Source organism: Hemiscyllium ocellatum, chromosome 25 (assembly GCF_020745735.1).
Source record: "Hemiscyllium ocellatum isolate sHemOce1 chromosome 25, sHemOce1.pat.X.cur, whole genome shotgun sequence".
NCBI lineage: Eukaryota > Metazoa > Chordata > Chondrichthyes > Orectolobiformes > Hemiscylliidae > Hemiscyllium > Hemiscyllium ocellatum.
In genome coordinates, this window is record NC_083425.1 from 27,025,050 (window position 1) to 27,047,143 (window position 22,094).

The 22,094-nt window shown below is 40.4% G+C and overlaps 2 protein-coding genes across 11 annotated transcripts in view; one reads left to right on the forward strand and one right to left on the reverse strand.

Moving 5' to 3' along the window:
- ccdc57 (coiled-coil domain containing 57) overlaps positions 1–22,094 on the reverse strand; it is a 176,995-nt gene that overhangs the window by 113,047 nt on the left and 41,854 nt on the right. For 8 of the 10 annotated variants that reach the window (XM_060844955.1, XM_060844956.1, XM_060844961.1 and 5 more), the window contains 3 exons: positions 14,513–14,614; positions 8,890–9,047; positions 1,653–1,727 (listed from right to left, as the gene is read on the reverse strand). In XM_060844955.1, the coding sequence (XP_060700938.1) occupies positions 1,653–1,727; positions 8,890–9,047; positions 14,513–14,614 (335 nt within the window). Of the gene's footprint in view, positions 1–1,652; positions 1,728–8,889; positions 9,048–14,512; positions 14,615–17,332; positions 17,370–17,934; positions 17,988–22,094 lie in introns of those variants that run through there. The other 2 variants (XM_060844963.1, XM_060844962.1) reach the window with 2 other exon arrangements.
- The window catches only part of LOC132828044 (monocarboxylate transporter 4-like), a 107,327-nt gene continuing 103,262 nt past the window's right edge, over positions 18,030–22,094 (forward strand). The window contains exon 1 of the mRNA XM_060844965.1: positions 18,030–18,130. The gene's annotated coding sequence lies outside the window, so the exon portion shown is untranslated. The remainder of the gene's footprint in view (positions 18,131–22,094) is intronic.

Consider the following 22,094-nt stretch of genomic DNA (forward strand, 5'->3'; position numbering starts at 1 on the left):
CTAGTAGGTCTGGCAGGTATTGAGGACAGAGATACAGAATTAATAATTCAAGTCTGTTATGACTCTTCTTCAAAACTCTAGTTCATTCTTATTTGACATCTGCAGCATTTGCAGTGTTTTTTTTAAAACTCACAGGGTAGGTTGGGCCAGCAATTTACTGCTGAGCATTCCCAGATATTTCAGGATTAATGGCTGTAAGATATTAATTTCTGCAGCTTCCTAAAAAACCATAAACAAAGGAAAGGCTTCATGATCAGTCTCATTTCTGTATTAATTCACTATGGAGGTAGAATGAAGCTATAGGAAAGAAGTTGATAAATTGATTGAAAAATTGGCAGTGCTCCCAGAGTATGGAGAGGAACGTCAGCCAGTTACCGACAGAATTTTTACAGGCTTGTCAGCTAAGACCTTCAATCATCCATTTAAATTCACTGGCTGCCGAGAGTGTTTTTCAGCAGTGCAAGTAGTAAGAAGGCTCCCAAACTAATCAGGCTAACAAACCCTCACTGAGAAATACAAACTGGAATGCAGGCAGTAAATAGCAGTGAAAAGTTACATGTAAATCATTGTAGAGTAAGTGAAAAAATGATTGGAGTTTCCACGTGATTACGAGAAAGAAAAAGTAAAACAGGAAAAATATTAAAACAAATATTTTAACTTCCACGTTTTAATATCTGCAAATGAATATCTAAAAATGTAATTCTGCATCTGTAAAAATCATCATGCAGTTGGTTCTGATTTAATGTGAAAGTTCCATTCTTGTACGATCTCGCATTATAAGAAAATTGCACAATAGCCATGCCATTTAAACTCACGGGGCTGGAATTGCATTATAGTCAATACAGGTAAAGAAAGTTCTCATTCTACAAATAATGGTCTAAACCCTTCATTCATGTTAGAGCCAATTCCCACTGGAGAAACAAATGTTAGAGCAGAACCAACTACCTTCAGGATCAGATATGTTATTTGGCAGTAATTACCTCACTGTGGTTTTAAAAACTTGCTATTCTTCACTGCTGAAGGCCCTCATCCACCTTCCACATGAACCCTCCACTATTCATTTACTGCCCTACACTTCACATATACTCATCTGCGACCGGATCCACAAACTTGCTGCTGTACTCTTTACCAACCACCCTAATCTACGCACTCACCTTACCACATTTATTTTTCCTCAATAGCTGTTAAAGTGGCTCTGGGATTTTAAAGTATAGGTGGTAGCAGACATTGCCACAAAAGGGGTGCAGTTTCTGCTTGATTTGGTCTGGTGCTGCCTGCATGCATTTTATTGAGGTTTATTCTGCATTGGATGTTTAGGTGGAAAAGACCTGGGAAAGTGAGCAATGTGTTGGCGGATCTGGGTCAGAAATAGTGATTTCAATCCAGACACGAGATTTGGGTCCATAATTTAGATTTCCTTAGCAGATTGACCCACTAAGTTGCCTGCCAGGTTATGATATTTTTAAGATAATGGACTTGTATTTTTAAACATAATATATATGGAAACTGAGGGTGTTTTCTAAACAAATGTAACATATTGAAACTACAGTGTTAACAGGCTCTCTCTTCTGGGCAGCTACATAATTTTGTATTTCATACGACAGGTACCAACTGATGACTTGAAGAATATAAATTTTAATAAATGCACTTACTTGCGTTGGAATATTTCTTCTTCTTTTTTCAATTTAATTTCCATTCTATTTACTTTGTCTTCCAGTTCCTTGATCCTGTTGGACAGATAGAGAAACTCAGAATAAAACTTCCTTTTTCCTATAGAATCACTCAAAGATCGATATACCTCAAAACTTTAAGGAATTGGAGCTTCCAACTCAGTTGTAATGAAGGTAACATTTAAAGTGATAGTTTTTATGATTCCAATGATTGAGCACTTAATTCATTGCAAACCTTTCAGACCCAGACAGAGAAACTTTATTACATGATAGATTAAACGGTAGCTGTAGCAATGATCAGTTCATACTTTCCTCAAAAAGTTTTGATTTGGAGATGCCGGTGTTGGACTGGGGTATACAAAGTTAAAAATCAACCTCGTGTTGAGAGATTTTTAACTCAAAATTTAAATGTGATGACTTAAAGAGACTCCATTCTTCAAAAGGGTCACAGGACTTGAAATGCTAACTTTGTTTTCTCTCCACAGATTCACCAGCAATTTCTGTTGTTTGTTTGTTTCAGATCTGCAGCATTCACATTCTTTATTTTATTCCAAACATATTCATGTTGCATGTTCATACAAAAGCATTCAGAGCAGGAATGTCTCATTTTCCCAATGAACTTGCTCCGAGACTAATCATGTTATATTTACTAAAGTAACACAGAACATAAACTGCATCTCATCTCTAGTTTGGACTTATGTAACTTAATGTGTTTCAAGGCACGCAACAGCACCTTCTTCTTAATATTAAGTGCTTAACATAATAATGTTTTCGCATCAACTACTTTCTGTGGTAATAAATTGCACAGGCTCACCACTCTTTGGGTGAAGAAATGTCTCATCTCGGTCCTAAATGGTCCGCCCTGAATTCTGTGTAACCCCTGGCTCTGGGCCCAGCATTGGGGACATCTCCCTGCATCTACCCTGTTTAGTCCTGTTAGAATTTTATAAGTTGTTAAGAGATTCCCCCACCCCACCTCACTCGTCTGAACTCCAGTAAAAACAATCCTAACCTGGTTAATCTCCCATCATACGTCAGTTCCACCATACCCAGAATCAGTCTGGTAAACCTTCACTGTACTCCCTTAAGAGCAAGAGCATTCTTCCTCAGAAAAGCAGATCTGCGCATGCTATTCCATGTGAAGATTGGCTTTAAGTGCTATTTTCTGCTTCCTTTAAATTCTAGGAACTTTTTTTGATTTCAGTTTCCTAAATATTACAACATCACTTGTCATCCAAGGTTCCCAAATCTTTCCATCCTTATTTTTCTTCCTCACAGGAAGATGCTGGTCCTGAGCTCTGGTCAACAGGCTTTGAAAGACTCCCATCTGTCAGTTGTGGATTTATCTTCAAACAGTTGCCCCAATCCAATTTTTCCAGTTCCCACCTAATACTGTTGTAATTAGCCTTCCCCCAATTTTACACTTTCACCCAAGGACCAGTCTTATTCTTTTCTATAATTACAAATATACAATCCTTTATTCGAAGCTTTTATCATGAAGTTTTTTTCTCCATAACAAGGTTGTTTGGTGTTCAGTAAACCCAAGTCCACATCCACTCGACCCACATCACTCAGATACAACGTGGCAGCGTGGCCCAGCACTGGCAGGTGTCAATTCTGTCTCAGCACTCATATTACTCACAGGAGGCGTCTGCTGATTGATATTTTTTTTTTAATTTCACCGTGAAACCGTCACTTATTCCAAACTCTGAAAACTTCCAAAATTCCAAAAACCAACTGGCCTAGAGGGTTTTGGATAAAGGACTGTGTACCTGTATTTTAAAAACTTATGGAATTATGATCACTATTCCCAAAATACTCCCCCCACTGAAACCTCAATCACCTGGCCAGGCTCATTCCCCAATGCAAGATCTGATATAACCTCATTCCTAGTTGGACTATCCACATACTTTTTTAAAAAAAAAGTAAGAGTCCCTACAGGATACACCTATTAAATCCTGTTCCAACTAAGCCCACAGCACTAAGGCAGTCCCTGCGAATAGTGGGAAAACTAAAATCACCCACTAATTCAACCCTTTTGTTTTAAGTCTTTCCATGGTCCACTTACATATCTGTTCCCCTAATTCCTGCTGGCTGTTGGGAGACCTAATCCCATCATAGTGATTACACCTTTTGATTCCAAAATTCTAACTATTGTGGGACTAAGTTGTAGAGGTTTGTAAAATCATGAGGGGCGTGAATAGGATGGCAAGCCAAGGTCTTTTCCCCAGGGTGGCTGAGTCCAGAACTGGATGGCATAGGCTTAAGGTGAGAGGGGAAAGACTTAAAAAAGAACCGGTGTGGTAACTTTTTCGTGCAGAGATGGCGTGTGTATGGAACATGCTGCCAGAGGATGTTGTGGAAGCTGGTACAATGACAACATTTAAGAGGCATCTGGATGGGTATATGAATATGAAGGGTTTAAGAGAGATATGGGCCAAGTGCTGACAAATGGTAGTAGGCCAGATTGAGATATTTGGTCAGCATGGATAAGTTGGGCGAAAGGGTCAGTTTCCATGCTGTGACTCTCTATTGTCTCACTAGACAAGCCCTCCGGGATGTCTCCGCTTAATACAGCTATGACATTCACCTTAATCAGTAATGTAACTTGACCATTCTACATCAAATGCTGCATTTTACATCCCCTCTACATTTAAACCCTTGAATGTCAAGCTGCCCTTCTCTCAACCAGGTTTTTGTAATGGCTACCACATCATGTACTAATCCAGGTCCGAAGCTCATCTGCCTTAATTGTATATTCCTTGCATTGAAAGTGGTACAATTCAGACCACTAGACTCACTGTTGTCATTAACCTGGTCCTGCCTGTTCTTCCTATTAGACATACTTGGTTTAGCCTCTCTCTTCTCTTCAAACAATCCACACGCTGACTTACTGCTCTGACTCCCACACCCCTGCAACACTAGCTTAAATCCTCCCCAGTAGCAGTGGGGAATGTCTCTGTAATGATATTGGTGTCCCTTCAGTTTAGGTGCAACCCAACTTTCTTGTACAGGTCCCACCTCCTCTGGAAGACATTCCCTCCCTCCTACAGCAGCTCTTCAAGTGCACAGCCCTATTTCTGGCCTTATTAGCATGTGCTACGGGAGCAATGCCGAGATTACAACCTTAGAGGTCCTGCTTTTCAACTTTCTACCTAACTTTCTAAATTCCCTTTGTGGAACCTCTATCTTGCTTTATGCCAATGTCGTTAGTACCAATATGAACCACAACCTCTGGCTGACAAAAGCCTAAGCTTAAAGTTGCAGGAATTGAAACAAGCTAAGAGATGTAAGCAACAGTTACTCACTAGGAGAACAAAACTAAGCAAAGGAAAAATACTTTGTGAACATACCAGCAATCAGTGCTAAAGTTCCTATAGGGCATTCTGTTATATTGAGTGTTTCCTCAACGCAAATTCGCTGTAACATGATTGATCTATTGGGGGAAGTAATTTCTAAAGCATGAACTTTTAAAACACTTTAAATTCTGTTTCTAAAGCTTGCTTTTTCTATAACACGGTGTTGCACAAGAGCACAACCATCATGTTATAGAAGAATGGATTGTACTGTAATGATCGTAACAAGGTCAGTCAAGTGGACCTCATAGCGTACGAGTTCCCTGATTGGACTAAATTAGGAGCACCCGTTGACGGATAAGAACAGGAGTGTCCCCTTTGATGAGAAGGGTAGTGCCTGCCACTCGGGTGTTTCCTTTCTTCCCGGTGGTGGAATATAAGTAAAGATTTACAGCCTTGTTGCTCTTGACTGTGTCCGACACCTGCACACACGACATAGGTGCAGGGGAAAAATAAGCACTAGTGCTGTAAGGCAATAGTGTGGGGAGGGAGAGGGAGAGGGAGAGGGAGAGGGAAAAAAAGAAAAAAGAAAAAAAGAGGAAAAAAAGAAACAGGACTGTCAGACATCCTATTCACTAACAAATATTTAAAAAAAACAGGAGTGTCCCTTTTGATGAGAAGGGCATTGCTTGTCACTGGCCACTCGGGTGAATCCTTTCTTCCCGGTGGTGGAATATAAGTAAGATTTATGCACTTGTTTGCTCTTCACTGTGTCCTACACCTATACGCGTACGACATGGGTGCCGGGGAAAAGTAAGCACTACCACCGTTAGGCGGTAGTGTGAGGAAAATAAAAAATAAACAGGAGTGTCAAAAAAAAAGAACAGGTGTGCCAGACATTCTATTCACTTGAGCAGGCCCTGAGGGAGCTGGAACAGTGTCAAGAACTCTCTACATGTAAGTAAAGAGTGACTTGGAAACTGTGGAGTTATTTCACCGACTCGTTTCCTTAAGTTTTGATGAAGAGTTTTGACAAAGGGTCCCCATCCAAAATGCAAACCTTAACTATTTCTGTCAAGTAACACTACCTTGCCTGATGAGTACTTCCAGGGTTTCACATTCCATGAATCATACTTAAGTGACTGAAGTTAAAGAAAATCTGGTTAGGTTTGTATTCTCATTTCGAACGGTGAGTTAGTATCAATCAGCGAGTAATAAAGCAAATAGTATCTTGCATTGTTTGGCCACACTGGAGTATAACTTGCTGAAGTTGTAAAATGCTCTGACCATTCTACATCAAATGCTGCATTCAATTTTTACCACTATGATGCAAGTGAAACTTTGAAGCCATGAAAGCAATAATGGAAGAGAGTTGTATCGCCAATTATCTGTGTTCAAGATTGAATTATAAACAAGACTGGACAAGCTGGATCTTGAGCACTTAAGGAAGTAACCAAGAAGAGTTCTTTGTTTACATATTAAGTAATACAGTACTTTGTTATCTGGAATAAATTGTATCACTTTATTGTTTTCCCATCCCTACAATTTGCCAGAATGAACTTTATTAATATTGTAAACATTTATCTGGCAAAGGAAGGAGCAGGAGCTGGTGTGTCTTCCACACAGGTTTATGTGCTATATCCCATACAGCATAAATGCAGTCTACTATTCCTTTCAAGATACCAGCTCCCTCCCAAATGGAAACTAGTTCTTATAAAATTACTTTTAATCAATGACATGCCACCAGTGTAACTTGAACCCAGACATTCTGGCCCAGATATAGAAACACTACCAAAGTGTCACAAGGTTCCTGAATAACTAACTAACTATCTCTATAGACACATGGTTAAAGTCACAAATATGAGAAACAGCATCTGTAGTATTTGAAATTGCATGGGGAAATTCTGATGAATTTCAAATCCATCACTTTATCCATTCATCTCGACAACAGTTGCATTATTTTTAAATCAATCTCTTCAGACATGTTATCACACACCTAAGGCAGATGGGACATGAGCCCAGACCTTCTGGCTCAGAGGTAGAGACAAAACCACGATATCACCACATCCTATACTGGTTCTTATATATGTGCCAAAAGATTTCCTCAATTAGTATGAGCTACTTTTCATCACACTGACAGCATGCACCAACTGACATGGCATTCACAACATTAACAACGCTGAGTGTACTCAATTGGACAACTGCCCACATTGTTTGCTGATGGAGACAAGTTTGCAATAAAAGCATGAGATTCTGCATCCATAACAAATAGTGTTCAATTAACCCACTGAGTAGTGACTAACAAATCAAACACTTTCAGGTTCAGGCTCCCTTTGGAAGCATCAAGTTCTTTCTGCTGTGCCCAAACAATATGCCTCAACTCCAAACCTTGAAAAACCATGGCCATAAGATATTGGAGTAAACTTAGGGCATTCAGCTCCTCATGTCTGCTCCTCCATTCAAACGTAGCTGGTATGTTTCTCAAACCTCTTCTCCTACCTTCTCCCTGTAATCTTTGATTCACTTAAAACCTATCAAAACATATATATGTTTTCCACTCCAACCATCTTAACCTTTGAATCAGGTTTCTAACTAGCTCAGTTGGCTGGACAGCTGGTTTATGATGCAGAGTGATGCCAAAAGTGTGAGTTCAATTCCTGCACTGGCTGAGTTTACCATAAGCATGCTCCTTCTCAAGCTCTTGCCTGAGGCTTGGTGACCCTCAGGTTAAATCATTATCAGTCATCACTCTCTCCAATGACAGTACAGTCATATGGTCTGCTAAGACTATGGTGACATTTTTTTTTAATCTAAAGTAGGATTATCTGCAACTGTGATGAAGGTTTACACTGTATTGCTATTTGGGAACTTTGGGTGTAAAGTAGAGGTAAACAGATATTGGATTTTAGTGCAGTGAAGGTCTTTTTTTTTTAAAAATAGAAATGTTCAGCAAGCTATTGGAATAGTGAGCCAGTTAAATAAATAATGTTACTTTAGCTAAATTACTCAACAAGATACCTGGTGGGATAATTGCAGCTTATCGTTGACTTCAATTTTTAATGATTCAGAAAAAGAAAGATAGAAGAAGAAGAGGCTAGGATCCACCAAGTTGGTTGAGTCCAGATTTATTCCAGTATAAGGGAAGCTTTCAGTTTGTGTAAGTCTTTAGGACTCAGAGCTGGAAAGAAATCTTAAGTTGATTTAACAGTCTCAAAGTAGTCAAAGTCAGAAAAAAAAGTCACTGAGTTAGTCTGTGTGCCTTGGGGAAATCACACCTGGAGAGTGAGCAGTATGTTGCTTGAAAGGGCATGTGTGTGATTTTGTTAGTTCAGTAAGAAATTTTAATGTGAAGGTGTAAATTACACTTTACTGGGGTGGATTATCTATAAAAATATACTGCCAGGAAAAAGAATTGAACTTAATACTTTACAATTTATGATAAGATCTTTCCAATTTGGCATACTTATGTGTTTTTTCTAATTGAATAAGGTTATGTTATTTTGTTTAAAAAAGAAACACTGATACACTTATATGAATATGTTGTGATTATCATCATGGTAACCAAATTGCAAAAATAAAACTTATCAGACCTCAAGCCAGATTTCACTCTGGAATCTGACCAGTTCAGTATTAGTGACAGCTGGGATCATAAGCATAAGGCCATGAATAAGCAGATCCAAATCAAATTTTTTAAAAAGTCTTAAACTTTTATTTCAGGAGCCTAGACGTGAAAGGCTGCCATAATCAATTCCAAAATAGCTTTCTTGCCCTTATAAAACTTCATGTAGAAATTATACCAAAATGTATAATGAAAATATCCTGTAGATAGTCCTAATACTTTGAAAAAATATCCAGACATTTGTGAACACTAAGTCATAAGAGAAATTTTAATAAAATTTGAACTTAAATCATCTAAGACAAACCTGACATCTTTTAAGGTGACTACATCTTTCAGTTCACAGTCTTTTCTTTGAAGATCTTTTTCCAGTTGACTATTTGTTTTCTCTGCTGCAAGAAGTGATTCTGCAGCCTTTTGTCCTGCATCCTTCAAAAGTTCCATCTCTTTAGAAAGAAGTTTCACCTGTAGAGGTTAATAATAGGATAACACCAAAACATTTGTTCGTTCTTTTAAGGCTAAGCTGTGGCAACTTAAGCAAATACTGTTATCTTTAAGTGACATCTTGTTAAAGAATTAGTGTGGACATTCCATGAAATAAAACTACAAGTAACTGTACCACAACTTTCACAAGAATTTATGGGATTTTGACCCGATCCATAGACCAGCCAACCATAATTGAACATTTTTAATTATATAGGTTTATGTCATCTCTTCCCTATATTCTTCTTCTTTCATCACCCATTTCTTTTCCATTCCCTCCTCCAATTATTCATTCTAAATCCAGTAAGCCTAAAATCCAAATTTGATAGTGAGCTGAAGCGCCCAATACTCATCATAGAGCATGGAAAGGACAGGGAAGGAAGACAATTTGTTGCAGGAGAAGGACAGAGGAGTAGAGAAGTTAGTTGAGAGTAGAACATAGAACATAGAAAAATACAGCGCAGTACAGGCCCTTCGGCCCTCAATGTTGCGCCGACCGAATCCTACCTAACCTACACTAGCCCAATAACTTCCAAATGCCTATCCAATGCCCGCTTAAATGACCATAAAGAGGGAGAGTTCACCACTGCTACTGGCAGGGCATTCCATGAACTCACAACCCGCTGTGTAAAGAATCTACCCCTAACATCTGTCCTATACCTTCCACCCCTTAATTTAAAGCTGTGTCCCCTTGTAACAGCTGACTCCATTAGCGGTAAAAGGTTCTCAGTGTCTACCCTATCTAAACCCCTAATCATCTTGTACACCTCTATCAAATCTCCCCTAAACCTTCTTTTCTCCAATGAGAACAGCCCCAAGTGCCTCAGTCTTTCCTCATACGATTTTCCTACCATACCAGGCAACATCCTGGTAAACCTCCTCTGCACTCATTCCAATGCCTCCACATCCTTCCTATAGTATGGCGACCAAAACTGCACACAATACTCCAGATGAGGCCGCACCAGAGTCTTATACAACTGCAACATGACCTCAGGACTCCGGAACTCAATTCCTCTGCCAATAAAGCCCAGTACACCATATGCCTTCCTCACAGCACTATTTTACCTGGGTGGCAACTTTCAGAGATCTGTGTACATGGACACCAAGATCCCTCTGCTCATCCACACTACCAAGTAGCCTACCATTAGCCCAGTAATCCATCTTCTTGTTACTCCTACCAAAGTGAATGACTTCACACTTAGCTACATTGAATTCCATCTGCCACCTTTCTGCCCAGCTTTGCAACTTGTCTATATCCCGCTGTAACCTGCCACATCCTTCCTCACTATCCACAACTCCACCGACTTTAGTGTCATCCACAAACTTACTCACCCAGCTTTCAAGCCCCTCCTCTAGATCATTTATAAAGATAACAAAAAGCAATGGTCCCAAAACAGATCCTTGAGGTACACCGCTAGTAACTGCACTCCAAGATGAACCTATACCATCAACTACTACCCTCTGTCTCCTTCCAGCCAGCCAATTTCTAATCCAAACCTCTAATGCACCCTCAATGCCATACCTCCGTAGTTTTTGCATTAGCCTACCATGGGGTACCTTATCGAACGCCTTACTAAAATCCATATACACAACATCTACTGCTTTACCCTCGTCCACCTCCTTAGTCACCTGCTCAAAGAACTCAATAAGGTTTGTGAGGCACGACCTGCCCTTCACAAAACCATGCTGACTATCCTTGATCACGTTATTCCTATCCAGATGTTCATAAATCTTATCCCTTACAATTCTCTCTAAGACTTTGTCCACCACAGAAGTCAGACTCACTGGCCTATAGTTACTCGGGCTATCCCTACTCCCCTTCTTGAACAAGGGGACCACATTCGCCATCCTCCAAGTCTTCTGGTACTATTCCCGTTGACAATGACAACATAAAAATCCAGGCCAATGGCTCTGCTATCTCCTCCCTAGCTTCCCAGAGGATCCTAGGATAAATGCCATCAGGCCCAGGAGACTTATCTATTTTCATCCTTTCCAATATTCCCAAAACCTCTTCCCTACATTCTTCAATGCCATCCATTCTAATCACTTGTGACTCAATATTCACACCAGCAACAGTGTCCTGTTCCTGAGTGAATACTGATGAAAAGTATTGATTTAGTGTCTCTCCAATCTCCTCCGCCTCCACGCACAACTTCCCACTACTATCCTTGACTGGACCGATACCTACCCTAGTCATCCTTTTATTCCTGACATACCTATAGAAAGCCTTTGGATTTTCCCTAATTCTACCAGCTAAGGACTTTTCATGTCCCCTTCTCGCTGCTCTTAGCTCTCTCTTTAGATCCTTCCTGGCTACCTTATAACTCTCAATCGCCCCTACTGAACCTTCACGCCTCATCTTTACATATGCTGCCTTCTTCCCTTTCACAAGGGATTCCAATTCCTTATTAAACCACGGCTCCCTCACAAGACCCTTAACTCCATGCCTGACTGGTACATACTTATCAAGGACACTCAGTAGCTGTTCCTTGAACAATCTCCACATATCATTAGTATTCTTCTCTTGAAGCCTGTTTTTCCAATCCACGCATCCTAAGTCATGCCTCACCGCATCATAATTTCCCTGCCCCCAGCTATAACTCTTGCCCTGCAGTGCACACTTATCCCTCTCCATCACTAAAGTAAAAGTCACCGAGTTGTGGTCACTGTCCCCGAAGTGCTCACCTACCTCCAAGTCTAACACCTGGCCTGGTTCATTACCTAGAACCAAATCCAGTATAGCCTCACCTCTTGTTGGCCTGTTTACATATTGTGTCAGGAAACCCTCCTGCACACATTGGACAAACACCAACCCATCTAACGATCTCGAGCTATAGCTTTCCCAGTCAATATCTGGGAAGTTAAAGTCCCCCATAACAACCACCCTGCTACTTTCACTCTTCTCCTGAATCATCCTCACAATACTATCCTCTACTTCTCTCGGACTATTAGGAGGCCTGTAGAAAACACCTAACAGGGTGACCTCACCTTTCCTATTTCTAACCTCAGCCCAAACTACCTCAGATGGCAAGTCTTCCTCCATCGTCCTTTCCACTGCTGTAATACTATCCTTAACAAGTAATGCCACACCTCCCCCTCTTTTACCCCCATGTCTGACCCTACTAAAACATTTAAACCCTGGAACCTGCAACAGCCATTCTTGCCCCTGTTCTACCCACGTCTCTGTAATGGCCACAACATCGAAGTCCCAGGTACCAACCCACGCTGCAAGTTCACCTACCTTATTTCTTATACTTCTGGCATTGAAGTATACACACTTCAAACCACCCTTCTGTTTACAGGCACCCTCCTTCGAGATTGCTGCCTTGTTCATAACCTCCCTACACTCAAGGTCCTGTACCCTAAAGCTACAGTCCAGGTTCCCATGCCCCGGCGGAGTTAGTTTAAACCCTCCCAAAGAGCACTAGCAAACCTCCCCCCAAGGATACTGGTGCCCCTCAGGTTCAGGTGTAGACCATCCTTTTTATAGAGGTCCCACCTTCCCCAGAAAGAACCCCAGTTGTCCAGAAACCGGAATCCCTCCCTCCTGCACCATCCCTGTAGCCACGCGTTTAACTGCTCTCTCTCCCTGTTCCTCGACTCTCTATCACGTGGCACGGGTAACAAACCAGAGACAACAACTCTGTTTGTTCTAACTCTGAGCTTCCAACCTAGCTCCCTGAAAGCCTGCCTGACATCCTCACCCCTCTTCCTACCTATATCGTTGGTGCCAACGTGGACCACGATCTGGGGCTGCTCCCCCTCCCCCTTAAGGACCCGGAAAACACGATCAGAGACATCACGTACCCTTGCACCTGGGAGGCAACATACCAATCGTGAGTCTCTGTCGCCCCCACAAAACCGCCTATCTGTACCCCTCACTATTGAGTCCCCAAGAACTATCGTTCTACCTTTCTCCACCCTTCCCTTCTGAGCAACGGGGTCAGGCTCCGTGCCAGAGGCCTGAACCTCGTTGCTTGCCCCTGGTAAGTCATCCCCCCCACAAGTATCCAAAACGGTATACTTGTTCTTGAGGGGAATGACCGCAGGGGGTCCCTGCACTGGCTGCTTCCTCCCACTCCCTCTCACTGTCACCCATCTGTCTATAACTTTCGGAGTAACTACTTCCCTAAAGCTCCGATCTATGACCTCCTCTGCCTCCCGAATGATCCGCAGTTCATCTAACTCCAGCTCCAGTTCCCTAACACGGGCTTGGAGGAGCTGGAGATGGGTGCACTTCTTGCAAGTGTAATCAGCAGGGACGCTAATGGCTTCCCTCACCTCATACATGTTGCAAGAGGAACATTGCACTGTCTGCACTGCCATCCCTCTAAAAAGTAAGCTTCCTTTTTTTAAAAAAAACAACTAAATCTAAAGAAACTCTAGAGAGTTGTGCATATATTTATGTTGCACAAGCTCCAGTTGATTAAAAAATAATTACTCGAGATCATCGAAAATAGTTCCAAAGGAATCAAAAATACCTGGTCTTCTGCTATATTACCAACATTGATCGCCTGCAGTAACTTTTGCATCAGAGGTTTCCCTCATGGCAAGAACATGCTACTCTTGAGAAATTGAGTCATGCTGCCCAAATTTGCTTATGGAAGTGCAAAAATGCAACATGAATATGATATGCATTAGACACCCTTTAGTTTCAGGTTTTTTTCAATCTTTCTGAAGATGCACTGAGTGAACCCTTAGTGAGATAATAAGCTATAGATAGTGACATCATTTGTTTTTGCACTATTCCCATAGACTTCAATTTTTCTTGCACTACTGTTCTTTGATCATCTTATTGCTAAACTCAAAGTTCCTTTCTGTTCTGTTCAGTTTGTCTTTCATACACTTTCCTTTAGCCATAACCTTTAACTTGGATTTATGAATCTCTTCACCCACACCTCCTCTTTCTCTCTTGACATTAAAGCTTTTAAAAACCTTCAGCTCATAAGAAGTTTGCTAAATTTGCTGGTGGATTGAAAGGACAACCCTTTAATTTGTGGAGTTAGAGTGGATGAACGATGATCCTCAATGAAAAAGAACTAAAAACTGTGTCACAAATAATACTTAAGGTACAGTAAAAATTACTACAGCGAACGACATTTTTTTTTAAAACAGACACTAGTCCAAATCTGTAAATAAGAGTACTTATTTGAATCAAGATAAATTCATCCAAAGTAAATCACAAAGGGAGTGGAATATTTTCACTGAAGTGTTGTAGGAGAAACGTACCGATTAGAAGCTTTTTAAAGGTTATTTTTTGGCCCCTGTGGCCATTGTCTAAAGCATGCTTGTGTAACAGATCTTAATACAGCTGCTCAGACACATGGAAAATATATACACTTTTCTTGTCTTCATCTATTGCTGAAAGTATGTTACCTCTCTTTCAGAAAGTTAAGCGTTGGATCCTTTGATGCAAAAGGAAATCACAATGAAAACTTCCCACAAACCTTTAGTTCACTGCTAAGTACTGCATTACTCATTTCATCTGCTCGGAGTGTAAACTCATGCTCTCGACATTTCATCACAGCATCAAACTCTGCCAACATTTCCTGAAAGAAAGAAAATGTTCAAATTGACGCGGAAATGTTAAATTAGCTTAAATTAAACCATTTCTGAAGTTCAGAATGCAAAATAATTCACATTGTAATCCTTTTTATTGAATATTCTCTGTGGATTTAAAACATATTTTGCAAACCCATATGTGTAACAGAGAAAGGTTTGCATTTACTATTTGCTTTTCATGGACAATGTCTGAAAGCACTTTTTAGCCAACGAAATACTTTTGAAGTTTAGTCAGTGTTGTGGTACACAAGGCAGCCTTATTGCATGCAATGATCATCGACAAATAGCAATGTACTTATATGATTATAGAACCTAACTTTTATCATGTTGATTATGAACATAAATACATATGGTATTGCTATGCAGGAGTCAGAAAATATCAGCATACAGGTACAGCAAATATTTGAGAAAAAGATAATGGTATGCCATTTTTAATTATGAGAGGAATTCAACATAATACAGGTGAGAGTACTATTTAAAAATGTAGATCTGGGCTCCTCGTTTAAGGAAGGATGCAAATGCGTTGGAGTCAACTCATAAGAAGTTTGCTAAATTGGTACCTGGGAAAAGTGAGTTAGCAAAAGAGGAAAGCTTGGTTAGACAGAACTCATTTCCATGGAGTTTAGAAGATGATAGATGACAATGATTAAATCATACAAGATCCTGACTGCTGTTGATAAGGTGGATGTGGATAGGATGCTGCTTCTTGTGAAGAAGTCCAAAACTGGCAGGGTGGGGGGGTGGTCACATTTTACAAAATAGGGATTGCTCTTTTAGGAGATATGAGGAAATTTTTTTTTCTTTCTTAGATGTTGTGCAACTTTGGAGTTTTGCATCAAAAGGCAGTGGAGCTGGGATCATTGAGGCGGAAATAGATTATTGGTAGGGGACCAAGATTATCAGGAGTAATCGGGAATATGGAATTCAAAATACAAAAATATTAGTCTTTTTAGGATTCCAACCAATGTTACTACATTAAAATCCAGATCCCAGAATTAAATTTGGTTCAATAAACTTTTTTTTAAAATGATCCAACATAGAAATTCTTACATGGAGATATAAGGCAGCGGCTGCAGATTTGATTTTAACAGAAGTTTATTGCATTAAATAAATAAATAAATAAAATAAATAAGCTGTCTAAATATAATTGCTGGAAAAATGTCAACACACACAGAAATATAAAGTCCCATTGATGCCCCATTGCACTTATTTGACAAGAACTCAAAAAGGGAATTTTTTCTTCATAACCTATTTGACAAGTAACAAAAAACATTTGCACACATTTATACCAGGCAACGACTAGCTCCAACAGGAGAGAATCTAACCATTGTCCCTTGCCATTCATTCCCTCATTATTAACATTCTTTTGAGGAGGAGGGGTGTACCTTTGACCAGAAATTGAACTGGATAAGCCATATAAGTACTGTGACCGCGAAAGCAGATAAGAGGCTGGGAATCCTGCATCAAGTAACTCAATCCTGACTCCACTGTCTATCATTTATTTGGCTTAGCAAGATGGAATACTCCTCCTTACATGGACAAATGCAACTCCAACAACACAAAAAGCTGGATACCATCAGGTCAAACCAGCCCACTTAACTGGTACCACATTTATGACCTCACCACAGACCCTTAGAAGCAGAGTGAACAATTTATAAGATGCACTGCAGAAATTCCCAAACATGCCTTCCATCTATGACTGCTACCATTTAGAGGGACAAGGAGCAGCAGATACATCGGGACACCACGACCTGCAAGCTCCCCTCCAAGCTGTCCACAATCTTGACTTGAAAATACATTATTGTTCCTTCAGTGTCAGTGGATCAAAATCCTGGAACTCCCTCCTTAACAGCATATAGACCTATCTACAGCACATGGACTGCAGTGGTTCAAGAAAGCAGCTCATCACCACCTTTAAGGACAACTGGAGATGGACAATAAATGCTACCCCAACCAATGAAGTCCACATCCCTTACAAAAAAAAACCCTTAAACTGTCAAGCAATCTGATTGGTCTGAACTAAGAGGTCTGGGCTCACTACGGTTGCACAAGAATGATTTGCAAAGCATTTGAGGAGGGAGATGGATTAATTCAATCCCAAATCATTCTCTCTATAGAAAAGATTTGGTTTGGTCAATGTGTATCAGAAATTCTGGCTAATTAACCAGCCAAACTACAATCTTTGCAGTGAATATCAGCAAATTATTGAATCATGTGGTGCATCATAGACAAATGGATCATAATGCAGGAAGCTCCAGCAGCAGGGGATCAGATGGAACGATCTGGAGTGGTAACATTGGTAAACAAACAACTATAAGCCAAAGTTGTTAAAAAAACTTAGTGTAGCAATTCATATCACTCCAGCAGAGATCAGGGAAATCACCAACAGTTACAGTTCAAATCCAAGGGTTTTCCTGGTCTCTTATTTACTCAATTGGATCAAGCTTCAGAATCACAAAGCAGTTCCGCAGGATGCTATTTTAGTGCATTCACAATATTGCATGTGAAATTCATGTTGCAGATTGTTTTAGTGAAATTTAAAATAACGGCTATCTATTCTCGAACACTTACTCCAAATTTAATATGATTTTTATAAACACAAAGATTTAGATACAGATGAAAGCAATATTCTAGTTTATGATTATGAGGCTCCAATAGGTCTCTTGTGTCACAGTGGTAGTGTCCTGGGATGGATCAAGTCCTACCTGATCCAGAGATGGAGTTAATCACGATACAATCATTCTTCCTCTTGGAGTCAAAATGGCCAGAAGTTGCATGTGGCTGAATATTGGATTAGAAAGAACAGGCTTGCTATGATGACCTTGTGATGGAATACGCTGCCAGCACACAATGGAATCTAATAGTTATAGGCGAAACCTTGCTTAACATAAATAATAGAGCCTATGAGAAAAATGGGGTTGGGGCAGACCTGCAAATAAAAATCACTCATGATTGCTCAAAGGTCACGCAAAAGCCTAACACACAGTATAGCCTGTCTCCACAGTCTGAATGGAGGTATAAATCATGCTCATCAAAACAACTAACAAATCAAAACAACAATACATTTAAAAAATACGGTTAATGCAGGGAGGGAGTCATCATAGTGTGTAAGATAGACTCCCTCATTCCTGTTAAGCAAGCTATATCACATTCTCTCGTTACACCCAAAATACTTTATAATATCTAACTTCTCTTCCATTTTACATTCAACAATTGCAATTGTATCATTAAGATGCTTATTGCTAACATTCTGGTCACTATACCATTTTTTTCAAAAAATAACAGGGATAATCTGGGAGTAGAATACTTTTCACAGGAAGCTGCTCAATGTATTTCTCTCAGAAAGCTGCTCTGTCAGCAGCATGCATAGAATGGCACAGAGACAGGTGCTGACGTTGGTGCGCTGGCAGAATGGTGTGGAAACTACGGAATGGACATTGGCGCATATGCAGAACGAAGCACACAAAACGATCATTGCTGGAATCGCACTGTTGCAAACAAAGGTAAGCATGCTCAAAAATACCGTTCCTGAATTTCAGTGACGTTATAAGCGAACCGTGCTGCCGGACTGTGTATCATCTGTGAACCACCTGTAATTCACTGGTACCTCATTTAAATGCGCATTTAGATCCTTGGAGTTCATGCTCTTAGCAGAAGGGTGAAAGTAGAAAAGAAACATTCGTACCTTTGATTTGATTTTCACATGAACTTTATTCATTTGTAAAACAAATAGCTTAGGTAAGAACATACAAAGATGCTACTGCACAGAATACAACTTCAGTGAGCAAAAAAGTTTACGAACAAAGTATCTAATTTTGAACGTATGTTTCTAGTGAACTTCGATTTGAAATTTATTTGCATCACGTGCAGTTTGAGAATACCAGTGGTGTGTGCGCATGTGGAAGCTCAAAATTTAATTACAGGACAGAGTAAAGAAAGAATCATGAATCCTACTAAAGGTAATGGCAAAAACTGTAAGAAGTGAATTTACTATTTCTCCCTTACAGTTTAATCAACAGCTGGGGGACAGTTTACAGTATATGGCCAAGTAAGAATTCTATATACAAACTGCCCAGAGGATAAGGAATAAACTAATGAGATACTATGATAATAGTAGCAGGAACGTGCCTGCAGGATGGTCGGGATTGGGAACTAAAATAAGGTTTACAGGATGGACAGGGAAAATGGCAGTGGAGATGGAGTACATTTACGGATTAGAAACAATATTAGTTCAATGGTGAGGGAGGATATAATGAGGAAATGCATTTAGTAGAGATCATAAGAGTGGAGCTGAGGAACAGCATCTTAGATTAGATTAGATTACTTAGTGTGGAAACAGGCCCTTCGGCCCAACAAGTCCACACCGACCCGCCGAAGCGCAACCCACACATACCCCTACATTTACCCCTTACCTAACACTACGGGCAATTTAGCATGGCCAATTCACCTGACCCGCACATCTTTGGACTGTGGGAGGAAACCGGAGCACCCGGAGGAAACCCACGCAGAGTCAGTAGTGCTAACCACTGTGCCGCCATCTAAAACTGTAATAGCTGTTGTGTACAGACCCCCTGGAACTAGCTCAGAAGTGCAAGATTGTACAAATGCAGAGATTAGGCAAATGTGTAGCAAAGCCAACGTAGTCTTCATTGGGGGATTTTAGCTTAAACATGGGTCCGGAGAGGCAGACAATTACCTGTCAGAAAGGTAGTTAAACCTATTGCTGTAGGAAGCTATGCCAGGAGTTAAGATGAAACAATGAGACATACAATAGTGAATTTAATCAGTAACTTAATTATGTGTGCACACTTAAAGTGATCTTAACATGATGAGTTCAATGCAGCACTTGAAAGCGAAAAGCATGAATCAGCTGCTAAGAGTTTTAGATTTAGACAAGGCCAACTTTAACGAGATGAGACAGACTGTCACAGTGAACAGGGAAAATCTGATAATTGGTAAAAACAACCAAGAACAATGGAGGATGTTTAAAGAAACAATAACAATACAAAACCAGTTTATATGTCTGACAGGGAAACACAAAAAAAAAGCCAAGGACAACCAAAGAGATAAAGAACAGCAAAAATTAACATAAAGGGCTTACAAAAATGCAAAAAAAAACACATCCTAATATGCTGTTTTGGAAAATGTGATGGTTATGGACTCTCAGGAGAACATAGCACAGACAACCAAACTTCTGGTACCAAGACTGGCTCTAACAGAATGAGGGATATGTTGGGTTCCAAGCAATTGATTGTGTTAGGGGGCTCTCTCGTAAGAGTCACAGACCGATGTTTCTGCAGCAGCAACAAGAAATCAGAATGCTGTATTACCTTCCTGGTGCCAGGATCAAAGATATCTCCGAGAGGGTGCAGAATGTTCTCAAAAGGGGAGAGGGACCAGCAGGAGGTCATTATACACATTAGAACTAATGACTTAGGAAGACAAAAGAGATGAGATTCTGAAGGAAGAATATAGAAAGTTAGGCAGATATTGAAAAAGGAGGCCCTTGAGGGAAGTAATATTTGGATTACTCCTGTTGCTATGAGCTAATGAGGGTAGGAAGAGCAGAATAGAGCAGATGAATGCGTGGCTGAGAAGGTGGTGCAGCAGAGAAGGGTTCACATTTTTGGATCTTCTCAGGTAGAAGTGACCTAGACAAGAAGGATGGATTGCACCTCAATTGGAAAGAGACTAATATACTGGCAGGGAGATTTCCTAGAACTGCTCAGGAGGATTTAAACTAGTAAGATATGTGGGGAAGTGGGAAATAGTGAGGAAAAACATCAATTTGAGACTGGTACAATTGGGAAAAGGAGCGACTCAAAGTCAGGGCAGGCAGAAACAAAGCAGAGAACTAGGTAGGACTGATAAATTAAACTGCATTTATTTCAGACCTAACAGGGAAAGCAGATGAACTCAGGACATGGTTAGGAACATGGGACAGGAATATCATAGCAATCACAGAAACATGGCTTAGGGATGAACAGGACTAGCAGCTTAACATTCTAAGATACATGGACGGTTGGACCGAAGGGTCTGTTTCCATGCTGTACATCTCTATGACTCTATAAATGCTATAGAAAGGAGAGAAAGGGGAGCAAGAGGAGGGGGAAGTGGTATTTTTGATAAGGGATAATAATATGGCTGTACTTCGGGATCATATTCCTGGGAATACATCCAGGGATGCTATTTGAGTGGAACTGAGAAATAAGAAGGGGATGACCACCTCATTGGGATTGTATTATAGACCTCCCAATAGTCAGCAGGAAATTGAGGAACAAATTTGTAAGGAGTCCTCAGTTATTTGTGAGAATAATAGGGCGGTTATAATAGAGAATTTCAACTTTGCAAACATAACACTATGGCAGTCCCAGTCTAAGGGTTTAGATAGAGAGGAATTTGTCAAGTGTGTACAAGAAAATGTTTTGATTCAGTATGTGGATGTACCTACTAGAGCAGGTGCAAAACTCTTGGGAAATAAGGCAGGGTAGGTGACTGAAGTGTCAGTGGGGGAGCACTTTGGGGCCAGCGACCATAATTCCATTAGTTTTAAAATAGTGATGGAAAAAGATAGACCAGATCAAAAAGTTGAAGTTCTAAATTGGAGGAAGGGCAATCTTTTTGCAATCAGGAAGTGATTTCACCACAGGAAATAACATCACCAACCCAAAGAAACTCAAACATATAAATAGAAGCAGGAATTTTCAGCATTGCTTCACCTGAGGCCCACTGAAGATGTTACCTAGTCGGGTAACGGAATGTCTGGAAATGAACCTGTCAGCTCAGCGAGCAAACCTACATCCACTTGAGAGAAATCAGGAGGACAAAAAAAAAGGGAACACGAGGTAGCTTTGGCCAATAGGGCCAAGGAGAATCCAAAGGAATTTTATAAATACATGGAGGACAAAAAGATAACTATGAAGGGAATAACATCCCTCAAAAGATCAGCAAGGCAGCCTGTGTGGAACCACAGAAGATTGGGGGGGGAAAAGGATACTAAATGAATATTTTGCAGCTGTGTTTACTGAGGAGAAGGACATAGAAGATATAGAATGTGGGGAAATAAATGGACATTTTCAAGATGCCACCATCTAACAGAGGAGGTGCTGGATGTCTTAAAACGCACAAAGGTGGATAAATCTCCATGATCTGATCAGGTGTACCCTAGAACTCTGTGGGAAGCTAGGGAAGTGATTGCTGGGCCCTTTGTTGAGATATTTCTATCATCAACAGTCACAGGTGGGGTGCTGGTAGACTGCAAGGTGGCTACCGTGGTGCCACTATTTAACAAAGGTGGTAAGGAAAAGCCAGAGAGCTATAGCCTGGTGAGTCGGATATCGGTGATGGGCAAGTCATTGGAGGGAATCCTGAAAGTCAGGATTCACATGTAATTGGAAAGTCAAGGATTTATTAGAGAGAGAGTCAACATGGCTTTATGCATGGGAAATCATGTCTCAATAACTTGAT